Genomic DNA, 23,911 nt, shown 5'->3' on the forward strand with positions numbered 1-23,911 from the left:
CTCTCTCCCCCCCAGCCCCCAATGTGTCGCTCTCCCCCCGTGTATGTCTCTCTCCTCCCCTACCTCCTCATGAGTCGCTCTCCCCCCCATGTGTCTCTCGTCCCCCCGTGTCTCTCCCTCTCCCCACCCCCTGTGTGTCTCTCTCTCCTCCCCCACTCCTCCCGTGTGTCTCTCTCCCCCCGCCCTGTGTCTTTCTCTCTGACCCCCCACGTGTCTCTCCCTCCCGCCCCCCGAGTCCCTTTCTCCCCCTCCCCCCATGTCTCTCTCCACCCCCCACCACCCCCGTGTCTCTCTCCCCGCCCCGTGTCTCTCTCCTCCCCCACTATGTGCATCTCTCTCTCTCCCCCATTGTGTGTCTCTCTCTGCCCCCCCCGTGTCTCTCTCTCACCCCCCCATGTCTGTCTCTCCCCCTTCCATGTTTCTCTCTCTCTCCCCCCCCCCCCCAGTCTCTCTCTCCCCCCTCCAGTCTCCCCCCACCCCGTCTCTCTCTCCAGCCCCAGTCTCTCTCTCTCTCCCCCGTCCCAGTCTCTTCCTCCCTTTCTCTCCCTCTCCCACCCCCCCAGTCTCCCTCTCCCCTCCCCGATCTCTCTCTCTCTCCCCCCAGTCTCTCTCTCTCTCCCCCCCCAGTCTCTCTCTCTCCCCCCCAAGACTCTGTCTGCCCCCCAAGTCTCTCTCTCCCCCCCAGTCTCTATCTTCCCCACCCCACCGTGTGCTTTCTCTCTCCCCTTCCCCCAGTCTCTCTCTCTCCCCCCCCAGTCTTATTCTCCCCCACCCAGTCCCTCTCTCCCCCCCCAATCTCTCTCATCCTCCCCCCACCATGTCTCTCTCCCTCTCCCCCCCCCCCAGTCCCGTGTGTTTCTCTCTCCTGCCTCCCAGTCTCTCCCCCCAGTCTCTCTTTATCCCACGCCCACTTTCCCCCCCATCTCTCTCTCTCCCCCACCCAATCTCTCTCTCCCCCCCCCCCCGCCAGTCTCTCTCTCTTCCCCCCCCCCCACCCCCCCGCCGTCGTGTGTCGCTCTCTTCCGCCCTGTGTGTCTCTCTCTCCCCCCCGTGTGTCTCTCTCTCCCCCCCGTGTGTCTCACTCCTCCCCCACCATCCCGTGTGTCTCTCTCCCCCCGTGTGTCTCTCTCTCCCCCGTGTGTCTCTCTCTCCCCCCGTGTGTCTCTCTCTCCCGCCCCATGTGTCTCTCTCTCCCCCCGTGTGTCTCACTCCCCTCCCCCACCATCCCGTGTGTCTCTCTCTCCCGCCCCATGTGTCTCTCTCTCCCCCCGTGTGTCTCACTCCCCCCCCACCATCCCGTGTGTCTCTCTCTCCATCCGTGTGTCTCTCTCTCCCCCCGTGTCTCTCTCTCTCCCCCCGTGTGTCTCTCTCTCCCGCCCCATGTGTCTCTCTCTCCCCCCGTGTGTCTCACTCCCCCCCCCCACCATCCCGTGTGTCTCTCTCTCCCGCCCCATGTGTCTCTCTCTCCCCCCGTGTGTCTCACTCCCCCCCCCACCATCCCGTGTGTCTCTCTCTCCATCCGTGTGTCTCTCTCTCCATCCGTGTGTCTCTCTCTCCCCCCGTGTGTCTCTCTCTCCCGCCCCATATGTCTCTCTCTCCCCCCGTGTGTCTCACTCCCCCCCCCCCACCATCCCGTGTGTCTCTCTCCCCCCGTGTGTCTCTCTCTCCCCCCGTGTGTCCCTCTCTCCCCCCGTGTGTCTCTCTCTCCCGCCCCATGTGTCTCTCTCTACCCCCGTGTGTCTCACTCCCCCTGGTTCAGGTTTCGGGCGAGAGTTGTCGGCGGCGGGGTTTGAAGGATGCAGGCACAGAAGGAAGAGAAAAGTGTTTGTACAAATAGTCAGTACAGTGTAAAAATTTATAAAATTACAATTATTTAAATTTCATTCAAAGTGGATTTAATATTCCATAACCACATTAGTTGCATATGGTTTCATTGTAAGTGGGCGTTTGTTTATTTATATTTCTTTCGATTATGACACAAATTAATTTTTTTCTTTGTTCATTGTTAAGATGTGGGCGTTGCAGGCAAGGCCAGCATTTATTGCCCTTGTAACATTTACAATGTCAGCTGTGGCTCAGTGGTTAGCACACTCTCTGAATCAGAAGGTTGTGGGTTTAAATCCCACTCCAGGGACTTGAGCACATAATTGTATGGAATTGCTGACTGCAAGGTACTGAGCTATTTTCCAGTGTATTGTGAAAATTTTATACGAATAAAGTATATTTTTGAAAAAAAAACATAAATCTAAGCTGACACTCCAGTGCAATGCTGAGGGAGTGCTGCACTGTCAGAGGTGCTGTCCTTCGGATGAGACATTAAACCGAGGCCCCGTCTGCTCTCTTAGGTGGACGTAAAAGAGCCATAGCACTATTTTGAAGAAGAGCTGGGGTGTTATCCCCGGTGTCCTGAGGCCAATATGTATCCCTCAATCAACATAACAAAAACAGATTATCTGGTCATTATCACATTGCTGTTTGTGGGAGCTTGCTGTGCACAAATTGGCTGCTGCGTTTCCCACATTATAACAGTGACTACACTTCAAAAGTGCTTTGAAACGTCTGGTGGTCGTGAAAGCTGCTATGTAAATATAAGTCTTTTTTCTTTTGGTACAACTGAGTAGCTTTCTAGGCCACTTCAGAGGGCAGTTCAGAGTCAACCACGTTGGTGTGGGGACTGGAGTCACATATAGGCCGGACCAGATAAGGATGGTGGATTTCCTTCCCTAAAGGACCTGAGTGAACCAGTTGGATTTTTACTATAACCCGACAGCTTCATGGTCACTTTCACTGATGTCAGCTTTTCATTTCCATATTTTTAAACTGAATTCAAATTTTCAAACTGTCATGGTGGGATTTAAACTCACGTTCTCTGGCGGAGCTGCCTTGAGGGGCCAAATGGCCTACTCCTGCTCCTATTTCTTATGTTCTTATGTATTTGTCATGGCCTCTGGATTACTGGTCCAGCAATATAACCACCACACTACAATTAGACTGTGCTTAATGGCTGAAATCTGTGTATTCTTAAAGATTTTATATAATATTAATATGCAGCCTATGCTGTTAGTTGATGAACGTAAGTTTTCTTTTATATACAAGGTGGTAACAGAATTGGGAGACTTTAGAAATTCCCACCACAGCGCCACCCAGTGGTCGCTGCCTGTAACTACATCTGTGACAGTTGACATAGCAAAATTGAAGGGGAAATGGTTGCAGCAATGGCAAGTCATGTTTACAGACAGGAAAAGCATGCCCTTCACTATAGGACAGAATTTCTACCAATCTCCTGGTGGAACATTGGCAAAGTTTTTTGCCCAACGTTACTGCAGGAAAATGCCCGGGAAACTCTACTCTAATGATAGATTCTATTAAGTGACTTTATGTGGAATGTGTGAATGAAGTGCATTCAATCTCCCCTCCAGCCACGCATCACACTGATTTACTGTTTTTTCACTACAGTCAGGATCAGGGCTGCTTCCTGGTTGCCCTCATGAGGGACTATCAGAGCTCCAAGTCTGCACTTCTCAAAGTGATCGAAAATTCCGAGGCTGTAGCTGTGATCAAATCAAGTCTATTGGATCAAGGAGACATAAGGAGAACACTGTCCAAGGTACGTGCTGTCATACCCCATTAGTCATCAATCTTTGTGTGTAGAAGCCCTGCAGCGTTGGAACATATTGTAACAGAATCATAATACTACATAGTTACAAAGTTCAAATAATGATTTGGGGATTTTCCCTTATCCGTCGCGTTCCCATCCATTAGTACCTTTAGCTGATTTGGCCCAGACTATGGAAATCTCTGTGCATGCTATGTGTTGGAAGATACACCATAACATACTTTTCAGGAGTGCCTGTCCTTCCTCTGGTTCACAACCATCAGGAACGGGCAAGCTTGCTTCCTTGGTTAATCCAGAACTGAAATATCATTCATAAGCAGCATTCTGACTGAGGATCCAATACATTGTGTTGCAGCTGAAGAAACATCTCCAGCCTTTGCCCATCTCGCCCCACACTCTGGCAGACCTCTCCCTCTGTCTTGCTACCTCTCTCTTCCCTTCTTCAAAAGCCTCCATTCATCTCCCACCCAGGTTTAATGCTGGGTCTTTTCATTCACTTCTGTGAAGTGTTTTGGGATGATTCATTATTTTAAGGATGTTGTGTGGGGTAAATTTTCATCTTCATCGCATGGGCGCTAATCTGATTATTGGATTCTGTAACGGTGGGGGAAGGGGGTGATTCGATCCACCAGATAATCATCCATATAGTCAAGTCGAACGATATCAGAGTATGTTGCTGTTGTAGGCTCTTTATTCAGTCGATGCATTGACTAAACGTCAACAAAATTAACTACTTTTTAAAGGCTATGAAATCGTGCGTACTCTACCCGATACCACAGGTTATTTGGAATCAGCTAATTATCACCACATTCTACTGTGAAGTGTTGAAATCCGAAATATTTTACACTGCAATATATATTCTGTGAAGTTAAAAAGAAAAATGGGAACAAACTGAAGGAAGGACATTAGAGGATGGCCCTTAAGAAAATAAATTGAAGGCAGTCTTCGAGAAAAAGAGGGATATAATGAGAAGATGGGAATAAGATCAATCAAAAAAAAGGTTGGGCTTCTTGACCCATATGGCTATTTCCTTTTTTAAAATGTATTCGTTCACAGGATGTGGGCGTCGCTGGCAAGGCCAGCATTTATTGCCCATCCCGAATTGCCCTGGAGAAGATGGTGGTGAGCCGCTGCCTTGAACCTCTGCAGTCGGCGTGGTGCAGGTACTCCCACAGTGTTGACTTTAAATTTCCACGGTTCCTTTTAGAATTGCAGCATAAGTTAACCATTTTTCACAAGGACCATCCTCTAATGTCATTCTTTCTGTTTGTTCACCTCTTTCTTTTCAACTTCACAAAATTAAAGTACAATTATTACGTGCGGAGGTGAGCTTTGAATTATTGGTTTAAGGTATTACTCTTGATTGCTGGATGCTCAGAACAGCCAATCGGTTCAGCTTGGACAATCCCTTGAGTTGTGAGGATGGTGATACTTAATAATCACTGGCTTGTGTTGACCAACTGAGAGTGAAGCCTTGATTGAGCTTGTAGTGATGGATAATGATGTGGACATTTCAACATGTCACAACACAAGCACAAGGGACACTGTCTGCATTGAAGGGCTTACAAAGTTCTGTGTTTGTAAGCCTTTTTATTGCCATTCGGTAGTGCATTTACCTGGGTCCCAGATTTTAAAAAGCTCAACTCCACCATCATGGGTCAGCTTAGGTCATTAGAAATAATCCTGCGGCGTATGGCAAAAATTGGTCACAGGCAGAACCCGACGGCCTAGCATTCCCTCGGGGTTTTCCCAATCTCCTGCTGTAACTTTGGAGTGAGGTCGGTGAAAGGTCCACTTCAACCAGTCGCTCTGTTTCTGCGGGCGTTCTGCCAACCTCCCGACAGAGAGCACTCGCAGAAGGTCCAGGCGAACATCTTTACCGATGGGGAATGAAATGTTGGGTGAAGTCTAGCTCTGATTCTTTCTGTCTGTTGGCCAGCATGAAGTCTTGAAGTCCGAGTTAAACGGGAGCCAAGAGCAGCTGGACGGATTCACCTCGAAAGGAAAACAGCTGTTGGCAGAACTGAAGAAGATCCCTGGCTGTGACCCCTTGCCCCTCAAACAGGACCTGGACAATATCTTGGACCAGTGGCTAGACGTAAGGATGATCTATAGTCGTGTTATTCTACGCTCTTGTTAAATGGAAAAAAAAAACCTGTATTGCCATCTATTTCCCACCTGCACCCTCGTTCACACGATTGTCCATAGAGATATAGAAACATAGAAAATAGGTGCAGGAGTAGGCCATTCAGCCCTTCGAAGCTGCACCACCATTCAATATAATCATGGCTGATCATGCAACTTCAGTACCCCATTCCTGCTTTCCCTCCATATCCTTTGATCCCTTTAGCTGTAAGGGCCACATCTAACTCACTTTTGAATATACCTAACGCACTGGCCTCAACAACTTTCTGTGGTAGAGAATTCCACAGGTTCACAATTCTCTGAGTGAAGAAGTTTCTCCTCATCTCGGTCCTAAATGGCTTACCCCTTATCCTTAGACTGTGACCCCTGGTTCTGGACTTCCCCAACATCGGGAACATTCTTCCTGCATCTAACCTGTCCAATCCCGTCAGAATTTTATATGTTTCTATGAGATCCCCTCTCATTTTTCTAAATTCCAGTGAATATAAGCCTAGTTGATCCAGTCTTTCTTCATATGTCAGTCCTGCCATCCCAGGAATCAGTCTGGTGAACCTTCGCTGCACTCCCTCAATAGCAAGAATGTCCTTCCTCAGATTAGGAGACCAAAACTATGCACAATATTCGAGGTGAAGCCTCACCAAGGCCCTGTACAACTGCAGTAAGACCTCCCTGCTCCTATACTCAAATCCTCTCACTATGAAGGCCAACATGCCATTTGTCTTCTTCACCGCCTGCTGTACCTGCATGCCAACTTTCAATGACTGATGTACCATGACACCCAGGTCTCGTTGCACTTCCCCTTTTCCTAATCTGTCACAATTCAGATAATATTCTGCCTTCCTGTTTTTGCCACCAAAGTGGATCACCTCACATTTATCCACATTATACTGCATCTGCCATGCATTTGCCCACTCACCTAACCTGTCCAAGTCACCCTGCAGCCTCTTAGCATCCTCCTCACAGCTCACACCGCCACCCAGCTTAGTGTCATCTGCAAACTTGGAGATATTACATTCAATTCCTTCGTCCAAATCATTAATGTATACTGTAAATAGCTGAGGTCCCAGCACTGAACCTTGCGGTACCCTACTAGTCACTGCCTGTCATTCTGAAAAGGACCCGTTTATTCCTACTCTTTGCTTCCTGTCTGCCAACCAGTTCTCTATCCATTGGATGCCATGAACCCAAAGCCTCTCCCCATCAATATTGCTGGTACATTGTGTTCCGGGGCAAAGAAAATGGTCCCGAAATTAGACCGTGAGATACAAATGTACGGGACAATTGTCATGTTCGTCCAAAATTCTCCGAACTGTTTAAAAAAACTCCATTTCGTTAGACCTTTTAATATACATAATAATGGCCGACATTCTTATATTTAGGCACTCCCAACTGTTCTGTGCTAATTAGATTGTACACACAAGAGACTGATTGAGCCGTAAGCTTTTGCCGTATTTAGCGTGGTCTCGTTTATTAATAGCCGACCGTGTACCTTCTCCCCTAACAGGTATCCGAGCGACTGGATGACAACATTGAAAGGCTAAGTGTGAGCCTCGCACTTTGGGAGGATGTGCTCAACATCAGCGATGAGATGGACACGTGGTCCAAAGGTTCTATTTCTGAACTGAATGAAATGATCAGCAACTTGAATGACAGCCAGAGAACAGAAGTGAGACTGCTGGAGTTGCAGGTAGATCACAGGAGGTTGCTGTTGGTAGTGCGATGAAGTACTGCTTTAATGTCCTGGGTTAACTCATTACATTCTCATTGTTGCCCATTGGTCTGTTTGTCAGGCCGTCTTAAACTGGGAAGTTAAATTGGGAATTCCTGCTGGCAAATGTGCTTGGGGTGGGAATAGTGCATGTGGGAGCTGGAAGATTGGGAGTGGTCAACTGGCTCGCTTCTCTCATTAGCATGCTGTTCGTTCAGTGCATGAAACAAGAGTGACAAACCCCACCATAAATACTCACCTGTGAGCTCTGTTGTGTTCATACTCTATTTATTTGTTACAGCTCACTGGATGGGCATTAGGACCCTGTGAGAGCTATTCACTGTTGCTGTACTCATGCTGGTTCATGCCGGTTTGAGGACACCATTTTGGGTTGTATAAAAGTACAGTGAAGTTAAGTTACATTTCTCCTGGCTCAGTTTGTCAGTTATTTATGCGTACACAACAAGCTCCTCTTCCGTTGGACCGCCAGCTGATACCAGACACAATGTGCATGGCTTACGGTGTCCTTCAATGGCAATTGGGGTCATGCATACGTCGAAAGACCCTGAATCACGTATTAAAAGGGCCAACCTCCTGAAACAAACGTGTGCTCTGGCCGGCCGGCGTTAGGCCCCTTCAGAGGTGCCGAGAGTCGGAGCTCCAGCGGAAGCGAGTCACGGTGCCACCTTTGGGCTGTTAAATGCCCCAAGGTAAAATCCAACCCCTGGAAATGCCGCGATCAAGAGACAAGCCGAGCCGGCATCCCGCGCAGAATATCACCCTGTGCACACAGCACCCTGCTGTACAATGCCTAACCCAACTTCTTCCCTCCTCCATATCTGCTGTGCCATCAAAGACCATCAGGCTATGAACTCAGCTCCTCCAGTACCGTGGGTGCTGCCAAGCTCCTAATAGACAGGCACCACTGTGGCACCTCAACTGCCGAGCGTAGATTGTATGAATTTGCACTTCTGGGGGCTCACGTTGGGAGTTCGGGCTCGGAGCTGAACAGGGTCTGCAGGATCTTCTGTCCTTTCCTGGTCCACCAGCCCTGGGTGCTGGAGATGTTTTAGAATTACGTGAAATTACAGAAACAGGCCATTCGGCCCAGCAGGTCTATGCTGGGGTTTATGCTCCACACCAGCCTCCTCCCACCAGCTCAACCTATCAGCATATCCTTCTATTCCTTTCTCCCTCATCTGTTTATCTAGCTTCCCCTTAAATGCTTGTGTCCTCAGCTACTCCACATGGTAGTGAGTTCCACATTCTCACCAGTCTCTGGGTAAAGAAGTTTCTCCTGACTTCCTTATCAGATTTATTGGCGACTATCTTATACTTACGGCCCCTAGTTTTGAACTTCCCTGCAAGTGGAAATATGTTCTCATTAATCTTACTGTTTCTGTTGCGTTCTCTCAGCATCTTTCCCATTTTCCTTGTACTTGTCTTTACAATTGGTCCTACACCATTCTTGGGTGCATTTGGATTGCCTTCTGCTTATCTATAAAACACCTATTGACCTCCCCTAATAAACCACGTTAGTCTCTGTAGCCCCTCAATCTGTTTGTATTTGGTCAGAATGACTTTGACTGGATCCTCAGCAGAAGCCCCTGCTGTCTATGCCCCAATGGCCCTCTTTGAACTAATTTGGCATGTCCTTGAACTCGGCCCTTTCGAAATGAAATAATTTGATTCCACTCTCCTTTATTTTTTTTAATATTCCTTCGAGAGCGTTTCAGCTCAACTGACACGGAGTTTCTCAGTGACTTGGTCTGAGCCCTTGGTCAACTGACCCTTTCATTCTCTGTTATTGACTTGCAGTCTGAGGTCAAAAGTAAAGGGGAGAAACTCAAGCGTCTGCATTCTAAAGTCTGTGAGCTGACGGAGCTATCCAGGTGTCAGGAGCCACCGCCTGTGCTGCAGGTAAGCAAAAGCTGTCTATACACTTCTCACGCCTCCCCCCCCCCCTCCCCGCTCATGTTTTACGGTGAAATGCAAGGGCAGAAATTGCAAGGCAGCACTGCCGGATGTGGAGCGCAGAGCTGGGGCTGAACCTTGCATGTCCCTATGGCTCACTGGATCAACTCACTGAGCAATCAGGAAAGAAAAAAATAAGGACATACATTTATATAGCGCCTTTCACGACCACCGGACGTCTCAAAGCGCTTTACAGCCAATTAAGTACTTTTGGAGTGTAGTCGAAAGGATGTTAAAAGTGCGCTTACTGGGTCCTGCTCCCTGCGATGACAGCATTTTACTCACCTTCGTAGGTCTGGTCACGGCCCCTTTGTTCACGACAGTCACAGTCTCTGACAGTAAGGGTATAGAAGATTACGGAGTGGTCTAATTGAGGCATTTAAGACGATTAGAGGAGTTGATAGGATAGATAGAAACTATTTTCTCTGGTGGGGGGAGTCCAGAACAAGAGGGCATGACCTTAAAATTAAAGCAAAGCCATTCAGGGGCAATGTCAGAAAAAGAAAGACTTGCATTTATATAGCGCCTTTCACGACCTCAGGACATCCCAAAGCGCTTTACAGCCAATGAAGTACCTTTGAAGTGTGGTCGTCATTGTAATGGAGGAAGCACTTCTTCACACAAAGGGTTGTGAAAATCTGCAGCACTCTCTCTCCCAAAGGCTGTGGACGCTGGGGGATAATTAGAGCTTCCAAGACTGAGATTGATCGATTATTGTTGGGCAAGGCTATCATAAGAACATAAGAAATAGGAGCAGGAGTAGGCTATTTGGCCCATCGAGCCTGCTCTGCAAGGGATATGGAACCAATGCGGTCAATGGAGTTGAGGTACAGATCAGCCATGATCTACTTGACCGGCAGAACAGGCGTGAGGTGCGGAATGGGCTACTCCCTGTCCCTGTGTTTGGCCGAATATTCCAACCGATCACCGTTCTATACCCGCAGGCAATAGAAGCCGATTCACAGAAGAAGCTGGAACACTCCCAGGAAGTGTGCGAGGTGGCCAGGGAAACACTGAGGGATTTTAGCGCCCAGAAGAGTCAGATGGAGAGTTACATGGAGAAGCTCAGTGACTGGCTGCGCACGGTGGAGCAATCGATTGCCGCTTGTGCCAACGGCCGGGATACCGAGGATCTGCGGAAAGTGAAGGTACGGGGGGGGGAAGCTGAAGCGGTGGGGAGTCCGGCCGCCTCCAAGGGTCTCGCCAACTTCTACCGTCTTGTTGATTATTTTGTTTGTCGTTGCAGGAACTGGACTTGGAGCTGGTCAACCAGCAGAGCAAGATCGACTCAGCACGAGAGAATCTCAACAGCCTCTGCCGCAAGTACCACTCCACAGAGTTGGAGGGGCTGGGCATCAGAGTCACCGAGCTGATTAAACAGTACGAAACTGTCAACCAGCTGTCCTCCAAGACACAAGGCAGACTGCAGGAAGCACTGCAACAGCATTTCAATGGTGAGGAGAACTCTCTACCCAAGTATATTACATCGAATTACATAGAATTTGCTGCACAGAAACAGGCTATTCAGCCCAACTGGTCGAGGTCGGTGTTTATGCTCCACACGAGCCTCCTCCCACCCTACTTCATCTCACCCTGTCAGAATATCACCCTGGAGAATATATTTCTATTCCTTTCTTCCTCATGTGTTTATCTAGCTTCCCCTGAAATGAACCTTTGCTATTTACCTCAACTACTCCATGTGGTAGGGAGTTGCACATTCTAACCACTCTCTGGGTAAAGAAGTGTCTTTTGAATTCCTTATTGAATTTATTAGTGACTATCTTATATTTATGACCCCTAGTTTTCGACTCCCCACAAGCAGAACCAACTTCCCTACATCTAACCTATCAAATCTCGTCCTAATTTTAAAGAGCTCTGTTAGGTCACCCGTCTAGAGGAAAGAGCCCCAGCCTGTTCAGTCTTTGTAACTGAATTAATCTACATTACTAAATGTTTTGTGCACGTGACACTCAGGTTGGGCAACTCTGGCCAATCAAATCCCAATTCCTTCACCTTGTTAAAGTTAACCAATCAGGACCCAGAGCCGGGTGCCAATCAGAGCTCCAAACCAAAATGATTGGTTGGTTTTAGACACTGATGTTCTGTTGAACGTATTTCCCATGACGTGCAGTCACCATGAAAGTTCCTCATCCATCTCACTGTATACCCACCCATAAAAATCATTCATACACTGAGAGCGGGACACTGGGAATAGTTTGGGTTTAAAAAATAGTATTAGGCAGTCCCTCGTAGCGAGGATGACCCACTTCCACACCAAAAAGGGATGAGTTCACTGGTGTTTCAATGAGTGACCTGATATTCCAGGTGCCAAACTACATATTGAAGGGTAGAAGACGCTTGTATGTTGATTCTTTTAACGTGGGATGGCTCTTACACACCAGCCACAACAAGTGCTTGATCCAGTGTCAAAGGTTAACCATGATGACTGGAGACCAAGTTCTGCTGCACGGACCTAGTGCGCACACATACTCCTACTATCCATAGATCGCAGTGTGTGCTGGCCCATGCTGCCCCTGGGACCTCGCCTCTTCTGAGCCCCAATCACGATAATCCTAGGCCCCGATCTCTCCGCCACGATCTCTCGCCTATGGGGAGAGGGTGGGGCAGTGAGATTAGTTTGTGATTGATACAGGCCTATGTGGAGAGGGTGGGGCAGTGGGATTAGTTTGGGGATTGATACAGGCCTATGGGGAGGTGGCGGGGCAGTGGGATTAGTTTGGAATTGATGCAGGCCTATGGGAAGAGGGTGGGGCAGTGGGATTAGTTTGGGATTGATACAGACCTATGGGGAGAGGGCGGGGCAGTGGGATTAGTTTGGGATTGATGCAGGCCTATGGGAAGAGGGTGGGGCAGTGGGATTAGTTTGGGATTGATACAGGCCTATGGGGAGAGGGCGGGGCAATGGGATTAATTTGGGATTGATACAGACCTATGGGGAGAGGGTGGGGCAGTGGGATTAGTTTGGGATTGATACAGGCCTATGGGGAGAGGGTGGGGCAGTGGGATTAGTTTGGGATTGATACAGGCCTATGGGGAGAGGGCGGGGCAATGGGATTAATTTGGGATTGATACAGACCTATGGGGAGAGGGTGGGGCAGTGAGATTAGTTTGGGATTGATACAGGCCTATGGGGAGAGGGCGGGGCAGTGGGATTAGTTTGGGATTGATACAGGCCTATGGGGAGAGGGCGGGGCAGTGGGATTAGATTGGGAGTGATACAGGCCTATGGGAAGAGGGCGGAGCAGTGGGCTTAGTCTGGATTGATACAGTGCTATGGGGAGAGAGTATGGCAATGGTTTGGGATTGCTTCAGCAAGGAGCCGGCACAAATACAATGAGCTGAATGGCCTCCTTCTGTGCTATAAACCACTGTGTACGTACTGAGTAAGTTTGAGCCACTTACTACTCAGTTACAGGTGCTACTAATTTGTAACAGATTTACTGTGCTATTGTTTCAAACATTCAGGGTTGGTGAACTTTTCCGTTCTTTCATGTGCCTTTCATGTCATCGCAAATTGGCTGCCGCGTTTCCCAAATTACAACAGTCACAAATATCCAGGTCGCTGATTGGAGCATGGGCAGGTATAGCAGGAGCGGCAAGGTTTTGGCGCAGGAGGGGCGCGTGCTCGTGGAGCGACATGATCGGGGCCCAGCAGAGACGTGAGTTCGAGACCCAGAAGAGGTCAGGGCCAGCACGGGCCAGCCCACACTGCGATATGTGCACCCACTAGGTCCGCACAACAGAGCTAGTCTCCAGTCATCTTGGTTAATCCTTGCCATGGACCAAGACCTAGCTCTGTCAAGCCCATGTGGTGGCTGGTGTGCAACGGTGACCCCAGGTTAAAAAAATCCACGCACAGGCATCTTCCACCCTTCAATGTGTAGTTCGGGACCTGGAATATTAGGTCCTTCATTGAAACACCTGTGAACTTTTTGGTGTGGAAGCAAGTCATCCTGGTTTCGAGGGATTGCCTATGATAATGACAACAGTGACTACACTCCAAAAGTACTTCATTGGCTGTAAACACTTTGAGATGTCTGGTGGTCGTGAAAGGTGCTATATAAATACAAGTCTATCTGTCTGTCTATCAGGACATCCCAAAGCACTTTACAGAAAATTAAGTACTTTTGAAGTGTAGTAACGCTTGTAATGTAAGAAGCGCAGCAGCCAATTTGCGCACAGCAAAGTCCCACAAACAACAATGAGATAAGGATCAGATAATCTGTTGTTTTTGGTGACGTTGGTTAACAACAACAACAGCTTTATTGAAGGGATAAATATTGGCCTGGACAGAGGGAAGAACTCCCCCATCTACTTTGAATAATGCCATGTGATCTTTTATGTCCACCTGAGAGAGCAGACGGGTCTCAGTTTAATGTCTCATCTGAAAGACAGCACCGCCGACAGAACAGCTTTCCCTCAGTGCTGCCTGCACTGGAGTGTCAACCTGGATTATGTCCTTAAGTCTTTGGAGTGGGACTTGAAGTCACAACCTTCTGACTTGTTACACCTGCTCAGCGTCACTCTTTGATGTTATTGCCTCTCAGCGTTACTCCCCCTCAGTGTCACAGTTTGTTACTCCTTGCGAATACTACTATTGATAGTGGGTTTCCTCCTGTTGAAAAGATTGCTCGTGAAGTAGGTGCGGGTTTGAGTGTGAATGTCTCGATATAATTCACACAGCTGTATCTAACAGTTTGGCTGAACAATATTGGTGGAATGTGCGACGGGAACATTTATTAATTGTTATGCTTTATTTTTGGAAGGGTTTTTGCAGGAGTTTCAGCAGTGGCTGAGTGACGCGAGGGTGTCAGTGAAGGAATGTGGTGACCAGTGCGGAGATACACACACCATCGAGGAGAAACAGCAGAAACTGGAGGTTTGTGAACCCCTCAGTACACTGACTGCATTTATACAGGTCGCAAAACAAAGTCCTAGTGAAAATATTACTCAGTGCAGCAGAGTGAAGATTGGAGCTGGAGAATGTTATCTGTTTATTAATGCCGAGGTTATAAATGAACACAACTTCACAAACTGCATATTCAGCTCAAGGTAACAGAGCAAATATATCCCTGTCACTGGATATTTCCCAGTAGGATTGTGCAATGAACAACATGTCGTGCTCCTGTAAATTCAAACACTGAGAGACGTAAATCACTGTGGCAATGTGACTGCGTGCAGCTTGTTCCCACCACCCAGAGCCCATGCGTCAGCTATTATATTCTGCAGCTCTGCTCCTGCAGTAGTTTCTACACAGACCTTGACTTACCGAGAGGCGAGCAGATCTCTGCAGATGTGCCTCAGCAATCTATTCTAGTCAGTAGCTGTAGAGTAATTGATGTGGAGGAGAGGGTACGGAGGAGAGTGTATGGGGGAGAGGGTATGTGGGAGAGGGTATGGGGGAGAGGGTATGGGGGAGAGGGTATGGGGGAGAGGGTATGGGGAGAGGGTATGGGGGAGAGGGTATGGGGGAGAGGGTATAGGGGAGAGGGTATGGGGAGAGGGTATGGGGGAGAGGGTATGGGGGAGAGGGTATGGGGAGAGGGTATGGGGAGAGGGTATGGGGAGAGGGTATGGGGAGAGGGTATATGGGGAGAGGGTATGGGGAAGACGGTACGGAGGAGAGGGTATGGGGGAGTGGGTAAGGGGAGATGGTATGGGGAGAGGGTATGGGGGAGAGGGTAAGGGGAGAGGGTATGGGGAGAGGGTATGGATGAGAGGGTATGGGGAAGAGGGTATGGGGAGAGGGTATGGGGAAGACGGTACGGAGGAGAGGGTATGGGGGAGTGGGTATGGGGAGAGGGTATGGGGGAGAGGGTATGGGGAGATGGTATGGATGAGAGGGTATGGGGAGATGGTATGGGGGAGAGGGTATGGATGAGAGGGTATGGGGAAGAGGATATGAGGAGAGGGTACGTGGGAGAGGGTACGGGGGAGAGGGTATGGGGGAGAGGGTATGGGGGAGAGGGTATGGATGAGAGGGTATGGGGAGAGGGTATGGATGAGAGGGTATGGGGAGAGGGTATGGGGGAGAGGGTATGGGGAGATGGTATGGGGGCAAGGGTATGGATGAGAGGGTATGGGGAGAGGGTATGGGGAGAGGGTATGGATGAGAGGGTATGGGGAGAGGGTATGGGGAGAGGGTTCGGGGGGGAGGGTATGGGGAGAGGGTATGGGGAAGAGGGTATGGAGGAGAGGGTATGGGGGAGAGGGTATGGGGAGAGGGTACGGGGGAGAGGGTATGGAGGAGAGGGAATGGAGAGAGGGTATGGGGGAGAGGGTATGGGGGGGGAGGGTATGGGGGAGAGGGTACGGAAGAGGGTATGGGAGAGGGTATGGGGAGAGGGTATGGGGAGAGGGTATGGGGAGAGGGTATGGAGGACGACAGGATCGGAGAAGGAATTCTAATTTTTCAGTAATGATGATTTGCTGTTTTCAACTCTCAGTTTGGTTCCTGTTATTTCATGAAATGTAATTCCCACTCACTCTCACGCTCACTCACTCACTCTCATCTCTCACTCACTCACTTTCACACTCACTCTCTCATCTCTCTCACACACACTCTCACTCTCACTCACTCTCTCATTCACTCACACTCTCACTCACTAACACTCATTCTCACTCACTCACTCTCTCACACTGTCTCTCACTCACTCACTTACACTGTGTCTCTCTCTCTCTCACACTGTGATTCACTCACTCACACTCTCTCACTCACTCACTCTCTCTCTCACTCTCTCTCTCTCTCACTCTCTCTCACTCTCACTCTCTCTCTCACTCACTCTCACTCTCTTACTCTCACTCTCACTCCTCACTCACTCACTCACTCTCACTCACTCTCACTCACTCTCACTCACTCTCACTCTCTCTCTCACTCACACTCTCTCTCACTCACACACTCTCTCTCTCTCACACTCTCACTCACTCTCACTCTCTCACTCACCCTCACTCTCTCACTCACTCTCACTCTCACTCTCTCACTCACTCTCACTCACTCTCACTCTCATTCACTCTCACTCACTCACTCACTCTCACTCTCTCTCTCACTCAAACTCTCTCTCACTCACACATTCTCTCTCTCTCTCTCTCTCTCTCACACTCTCAGTCTCTCACCCACCCATTGAGTATCTAAGTATTTTCAATGGACGCATCAGGTGGTCCTCGTGTGTTGGCAGATAGTTTTCTGTTTGTTCAGAGGTTGTGGAGCCAGTGTTATCTTTTTGTTCTTGGTGTGTTTAAGGACTCTATCTGAACAAGTTATGATTGTGTGATTTTTTTCCACAGGCATTCCTGAGCAGAGTGAGTGTGGGGCAGAATAAACTGGATGCAGCTGTGGCTGAAGGAGACAAACTAGTGCCACACTTGCCCAAACCCAGTGCTGCCCAGGTTCAACAGCAGTTGGCCAACAACCAGCAGGAATGGCAGGGCTTCTTGAATCAGTGCCAACAGAACAAGAAGACCCTGGAGGACTATGCTGAAGAGTTGAATAGGTAGATGTAAATAAAGCATGTCTCAGAAAGACAGGTCTTGTACATTACTAAGGTGTCAGCTGTGGCTCAGTGGGTAGCACTCTCACCTCTAAATAAGAAAGTTGTGGATTCAAGCCCCACTCCAGAGACTTGAGCACATAACCTAGCTGACACTCCAGTGCTGAGGGAGTGCTGCACTGTCGAAGGTGTCATCTTTCAGATGAGGCGTTAAACCGAGGCCCCATCTGTCCCCTCAGGTAGATGTAAAAGATCCCAAGGCACTATTTGAAGAAGAGCAAGGGAGTTCTCCGGGTCAATAATTAGCCCTCAACCAATACCTGAAAACAGATTAACTGGTCATTATCACATTGCTGTTGGTGGGACCTTGCTGTGTGTAAATTGGCTGCCGCGTTTCCCTACATTACAACAGGGACTAGGCTTCAAAAGTACTTAATTGGCTTTGGGACATCCTCAGGCCATGAAAGGCACTATATAAATACAAGTTCTTTATTTCTTTAAGTAAGGACACAGATCAATGAGCATAGTTCAGCGACTAAGATCGTTTTTTCCAGCATAGAGCCGTGCTGTGGAGAATGCATAGTGGAACTCTGCGCTCAGAGATCAGCATGCCCTGCTTCGACACACGCGTGTGTACTCTTGTCTCGTTCTGTATCGTAACCATTCCCATGACTAAAGGTATCCATTTGTCACAGCTTTGAGAGCGATCACAAGAAGCTGAGTCTGTGGATCCATCAGGCAGAAGAAAGGTTGGCCACAGAAGCTATCGGAGAGAACAAGGAGAACATCCCAGAGATGCAAGTTGAGGTGGAAAGGATGGCAGATTTCTACAAGGAGATTCAAGGACAGAGGTAGACAACTTGTTCAACTACTAGGGGAATCAAGGGGTATGGTGAGAAAGCAGGAATGGGGTACTGAAGTTGCATGTTCAGCCATGAGCTCATTGAATGGCGGTGCAGGCTAGAAGGGCCGAATGGCCTACTCCTGCACCTAGTTTCTATGTTTCTATGTTTCTAAAGAGTTAAAGTGCAAGTGGTGCTCTCTCTCTGTAACGTTGTATACAGAGGGTGCACAGTGAGAGACAGGTGCCTGGATAACTTGTTATAAATGTGTACTTACTTATGCCATGTACAGATCACAGATACTACCTGTAGTTCTTTGGTCCAGTAACCTCTCTAAAAGTGGGAGCCTAGATAATGACTGGTGGTACCTTGTTTACTTTTTTGCCAGAACTGGGAGTTTGAAGGTAAAGTAAAAACATAATTATCAGGCATGTGGATAAAACCTCAAACAGAAACACACCTAAATGCAAATAAAATGAGCATTGATGATAGCTGGAGCTAGCAGGATTTTTGTTTCCCCATATCTTTCTTGCTTCTCCAGAAAATCTGATCATCTGTTCTATTTTCTTTCCCCCTTCAAAATATCTAGTGCTGCATGAGCTTGGTGACTTCAAATAACTGTAGAATCACCGACTCACACAGCACAGAAGGAGGCCATTCAGCCCATCGTGCCTGTGAAAGTTCTATCCAATAGAGATAGGAACTTTAAGTAAACAAATGCACGTGTTCTTCGAAAGTAAAAGTGGAATTGTCTAATCCCTAATTATCTCCGGTCAGAATGTGGAGATTTATGGAATGAGTTCCCCCGAGGTCCCCTCACACGCTGGGCTCCGGGAATGCAGAGGAAGCCTGTTTCCGGGCCTCCTCTTGGGCTGATTTCTAGTGGGTATACGCTTGTAGCCCAAGCGACTTGTTGCCTCTGTTCCTGTGGAGTTAAAATCAGCAAGGTGGCGTGTGAGGGAAATCAGTGGCAGAAACCCAGGCCTTGTCACTGAGCGTCATCACATGGGCGGAACACAAAGTACTGGCTCGCATGTGGTCCCCTATCTTTACATTTCAGTTCATTGCAAATATGAATTTATGATTGGTGATTGCGTACGTGCCGGGTAAGTTTAATGTAGGAAAACCCTCTGCACTGAAACCGCAGAAAGAATTCACATTTCTACCTCGCCTGGAAGACAGAGCGGGAAATAATGAAACAGGACGAGCTTTGGTTGGGAGAATATGGAAACGAAACTAAAAGCCAGGTTGAAAAGATGGATTTCAAAAAGTTTTTTGGAGACAGAGAGAGAAAGACACAGAACCGCAGAGTTCCAGAGAGCAGGGCCCAATCTGTGCCAGCACAGAGAGCGAGAGAGGCCGAGAAGGTCAGCGTTGGGCTGGGAGAGGACATCAGGGATGAGGGGGGGGGAATGGTGGACAGGAGATAAACTGCAGATTGACAGTATGTTTTGTTGCCTCTCCCAGGAGATTACACGGCTCAGGTGGTGGGAAGTTCTTAGTCATGATGTTCCAGCCATCACGATGTGTGAGGCAGGTTTGATGGACCAGTTGGTCTTTTCCTGCCCATCAATTTCAAATGTTTGTAAATGGGGTGGGTAGAGTGCTTTGAAAAGATGTTAATGCCGCATTCTATGTTCCTGTACCATCAGCATTTACATGACAGATTGCATGAAGTGTCAAGGTCGCACTATATTATATTACTTTTTCTTTTGCCTGATTTACGCTCCTGTGAAGCGCCTTGAGACGGTTTCCGACGTTAAAGGCGTTGAATAAATACAAGTTGTTGTTGTGAAAGGGCGCTATATAAATACAGGTTGTTGTTATTCTGATACGTGCTCTTGTGTTTTACCGTCCAGGGATTCTTTTGATAACTTGTGCCAGAAGGCGCAAGCCCTGAACGAGCTGGGCTACGGAGACGGAGGTGCGACGCGCCCAGCCTCTCAGCTGCTGTCCCGACACCAGCTCCTGGCCAAGACGGTGAAGGAGAAGCTGAGAGCCGGCCAGCTGGGCCTGCAGGAGCACCAGGCCTTCGAGGATACCCTGCAGAGCACCTGGTCCTGGCTGCGAGGGGTCCAAAGTACACTTGCCACCACAGGCAGCACCGTCGGCAGCAAGGCCACGCTGGAGAAACAGCTGCTTCAGGTCCAGGTGTGCTATCGATGCAGGCGGCAGGCTCACTCATACTACTGTTCGTAACTGGAGCCTTCCCCGACAGAGCTGGACAGAGGACTGACAGTATCAGCACAACCCCAGACTGTCTCTTTAAGTTCATTCCTCCCCGCCCCTCCCCACTGCCACCCAATCTGCGAACATGTGGATCGGTCCACCTCTCCTTTTTAAAAATTCATTCTCGGGATGTGGGCATTGCTGGCAAGGCCGGCATCTATTGCCTATCCCTAGCTGCCCTGAGAAGGTGTGATACAACTGACTGACAGGGTAGATGCAGAGAGGATGTTTCCCCTCGTGGGGGAATCTAGAACTAGGGGGCATAGTTTCAGAATAAGGGGTCGCTCATTTAAAAGGGAAATGAGGAGGAATTTCTTCTCATAACAGGTTGTAAATCTGTGGAATTCTCTGCCCCCCCAGAGAGCTGTGGAGGCTGTCTATCTCCACCTTAAATATATTCAAAGGCGGAGTTAGACAGATTTTTGAAGGATAGGGGAATAAGGGGTTATGGGGAGCGTGCGGGGAAATGGAGCTGAGTCCATGATCGGATCAGCCATGATCTTATTGAATGGTGGAGCAGGCTCGAGGGGTCAAATGGCCTACTGCTGTTCCTATTTCTTATGTTCTTATAAGGCCACTTCAGAGGGCAGTTAAGAGTCAACCACGTTGGTATGGGACTGGAATTACATTTAGACCGTGTCGTGTAAGGACAGCAGGTTTCCTTCCCTGAAGGACAAATTGTCCTGAATGGCATTTGGGAAACACAAGTGATGCTTAAAAGATTTCACTGGCCTTGCTACATCCTCCTTTTCAATATGAAGGGGAACCTCCTGACAGTGAGCATCATCCATTGTAAATCAGGCCTGCTGACCTCTGCAGCCAGTCCCTGGTGTGTTCTCCCACTACATGCCTGTGCTTGGTGACACGGAGGTTCTGCCTTGCCTGAGATGTCCAATCCACAGTCAGTCAACTGGCCAATCAGTAAATGTCTCAATTTGAAAGGAGTTATACCGTACAGGGTGCCATGCTAAAATTCTGCTAAATCATTGGTTAGGGCGCACTTAAAATGTTGGGTTAAGTTTTGGGCACGTTACTTCAGGAAGGATGTCAAGGACATGGAGAAGGTGCACTAAGATGATACCAGAGATAAGAGGCTTTAGCTATGAGGAGAGACTGAGAGAAATGTGTGCTTAAAAGATCTCCTTTTAGCCATTAGAACAAAGGCTAAAAGGAGATCTGCTGGAGCAGTTCAAAATTAAGAGGAATTTTAATCAAATAGATTTCCACCGGTCGGTGAGTCAGTAACTGAAGGCAAAAGAAAAATACTGCGGATGCTGGAATCTGGAATAAAAACAGAAAATGCTGGAACTTTCAGCAGGTCAGGCAGCATTTGTGGAGCGAAAGCAGTGTTAACATTTCGGATCGATGACCCTTCGTCATGACCCGGAAAGGTTAACTCTGCTTCCTCTCCACAGATGCTGCCTGACCTGCTGGGATTTCCAGCATTTTCTGTTTTTATTCCAATAACTAAAGGCACAAAGTTAAGGCCAGCAGCCAAAGATTGAAGGAAGGAGCAGGAGAAATCTTGTTTCACAGAGGAGCTGTTAGGTCACGGAATGCCGACCAGAAACAGTGGTGGATGTAGAATCCATAACAGCTTTTACAATTGAACTGGAACAATTTTTGGAAACCACGGACCGGATCTTGCTGGAAAAGTAACAGCAAGTTCACAAAGCATGTCGCTATTGATGGGCAATTCACCCAGCAACTTCAGGGGATTAAGACACACACCAGTTGCGAATCTCCAGAAATTGCTGGTCAATTTATGTTGCTCTGCCGTTTGCTTCGCACAAACGGCACCTCCTTCTTCGCCTGCCCGTTATTTTTAAGAACTTGCTGGATTTGCACATTAATTGCCCATTGAACGCGCCGCAGAAAGTTAAGTCTGATAATTAAGAGTGTAAGTGCCCTTTTTAATGGCATGATAATTGTTAATGAAATGTCAATCAACCCATCTGACCCAGAAAGGGAACTATTTGAATAGTGTATTGACTCAATCTCATTCCTGCAAGTAGTCAATTGTTGATGGAGATTTAAAAAAAATATTAGTATTTACATTTTTTTCATACTTTTCCTTTCAGTTCCTTTTTTTCTCCTTCTCGCAATCTTTCTTACCCTCTTTATTACTTTTTCTGTACCTGATTTGAATCTAATTCACCCAATTTCCTTTTCTATCGTTCCTCTGTTTCTTTCCAATCCTTAATTCTCATTGGTATCAGCTCACACTTCCAGCAAGTTAAGGTGCAAAAACTTTGAGCTGAAGTGTGCAGGAAAAAGTCTAACTAATGGTGTACACTGTGACATGCCCCACTCCAGCAAGATCCAACCCAATAAATTTGAAAGGGTGATTGGAAAGCAGAATGAATGGGATTGAGTGGACAGCCTTTTCAGAGAGCCAGCATAGACACAGTGGGCTGAATGGTTTTCTTCTGTGCTGTACAATTCCATGAGTTGTCAATTGCTTAATATTACAAAATTAAGCTTGAACGGTCAGATGGTTATAAGGTGAAGAAATATTTGTGATATGACATTTTACTTACTGTTTAAACTGCAGCCAGCTGTAGAAAATGGTATCTCCCGCCACACCTGATGGGAAACTGAACAAAAGGCGTTTCAGGTTCTCTTGGTGCAGCCAGCATTCCAGTTAGAGTCAAGGCGCAGTCCAGGGGTACTTGAAATATTTGTTTTGAACCTGCTGTATTGTAGTGTCAGCTGTGGCTCAGTGGGTAGCACTCTCGCCTCTGAGTCAGGTTGTGGGTTTAAGTCCCACTCCAAGGACTTGAGCACAAAGAAATCTAGACTGACACTCTAGTGCAGTGCTGAGGGAACACTGCGCTGTCAGAGGTGCCGTCTTTCAGATAAGACGTTAAACCGAGGCCCCCGTCTACCCTCTCAAGTGGACGTAAAAGATCCCACGGCACTATTTCGAAGAAGAGCAGGAGAGTTATCCCCGGTGTCCTGGCCAATATTTATCCCTCAATCAACATCACAAAAAAAACAGATTACCTGGTCATTACCACATTGCTGTTTGAGATCATTGTAGTGAGAGATCATGGCAGAGGAGCGGCGAGAGATCGTGGCGGAGGTGCGGCAAATGAGGGTGCAGGGACCAGAAGGGCCGAGGTCCCAGGGGCAGCACGGGCCAGTCCACACTGCGACATGTGTGCGCACTAGGTCCGTGCAGCAGAACTGGTCTCCAGTTGTCCTGGTTAACCCGTGCCACTGGATAAAGGCCGAGCTCTGTCGAGCCCGTGTGGTGACTGATGTGCAACGGTCACCACACATTAAAAAGATCCATGCACAGGCATCTTCCACCCCTGGAGTTCAGGACTGGAACATCGGGTCCTCCATTGAAACATCTGCGAACTCATCCCTTTTGGTGTGGAAGCAAGTCATCCTCGTTCGAGGGACTGCCTATGATGATGATGCTGTTTGTGGGAGCTTGCTTGTGCGCAAATTGGCTGCTGTGTTTCCCACATTGCAAAAGCACTTCACTGGCTGTAAAGCGGTTTGGTACATTCAGTGGTCATAAAAGGCGCTATATAAATCCAAGTCTTTCTTTCTTGTTCAGGAGATCCTGCTGATGAAGGGAGAAGGAGAGGTGAAGCTGAACATGACCATCGGCAAAGGAGAACAGTCCTTGAAGAGCAGTAACCCGGAGGGGCGAAAGGCCATTCACAGCCAGCTTCAGGCACTGAAGGAGGCCTGGGCCGAGGTTGTCAGTAACTCTGTGAACTGCCACAGGTACAGCCTGGCTCTGAAGTAACGACGGTCACAGTCTCTTGACACCTTAAACCATCTTTGAAATTCTTTCTGGCGCAAAGCAACAGTTAAATTTATCAATGATCTTTTAAATTTACCCATGGAATTTGTAATCGACAGTAAAACA

The 23,911-nt window shown here is 48.1% G+C and overlaps 1 protein-coding gene across 1 annotated transcript in view; it reads left to right on the forward strand.

Annotated features, from left to right (window-relative positions):
- syne1b (spectrin repeat containing, nuclear envelope 1b) overlaps positions 1–23,911 on the forward strand; it is a 420,847-nt gene that overhangs the window by 150,908 nt on the left and 246,028 nt on the right. The window contains exons 40-50 of the mRNA XM_070891000.1: positions 3,457–3,607; positions 5,556–5,714; positions 7,266–7,448; positions 9,288–9,389; positions 10,388–10,591; positions 10,690–10,897; positions 14,231–14,343; positions 16,749–16,954; positions 17,647–17,802; positions 19,653–19,944; positions 23,594–23,766. Coding sequence (XP_070747101.1) covers positions 3,457–3,607; positions 5,556–5,714; positions 7,266–7,448; positions 9,288–9,389; positions 10,388–10,591; positions 10,690–10,897; positions 14,231–14,343; positions 16,749–16,954; positions 17,647–17,802; positions 19,653–19,944; positions 23,594–23,766 — 1,947 coding nt within the window. The remainder of the gene's footprint in view (positions 1–3,456; positions 3,608–5,555; positions 5,715–7,265; positions 7,449–9,287; positions 9,390–10,387; positions 10,592–10,689; positions 10,898–14,230; positions 14,344–16,748; positions 16,955–17,646; positions 17,803–19,652; positions 19,945–23,593; positions 23,767–23,911) is intronic.

This window comes from Pristiophorus japonicus, chromosome 9, assembly GCF_044704955.1.
Source record: "Pristiophorus japonicus isolate sPriJap1 chromosome 9, sPriJap1.hap1, whole genome shotgun sequence".
NCBI classification, from domain to species: domain Eukaryota; kingdom Metazoa; phylum Chordata; class Chondrichthyes; family Pristiophoridae; genus Pristiophorus; species Pristiophorus japonicus.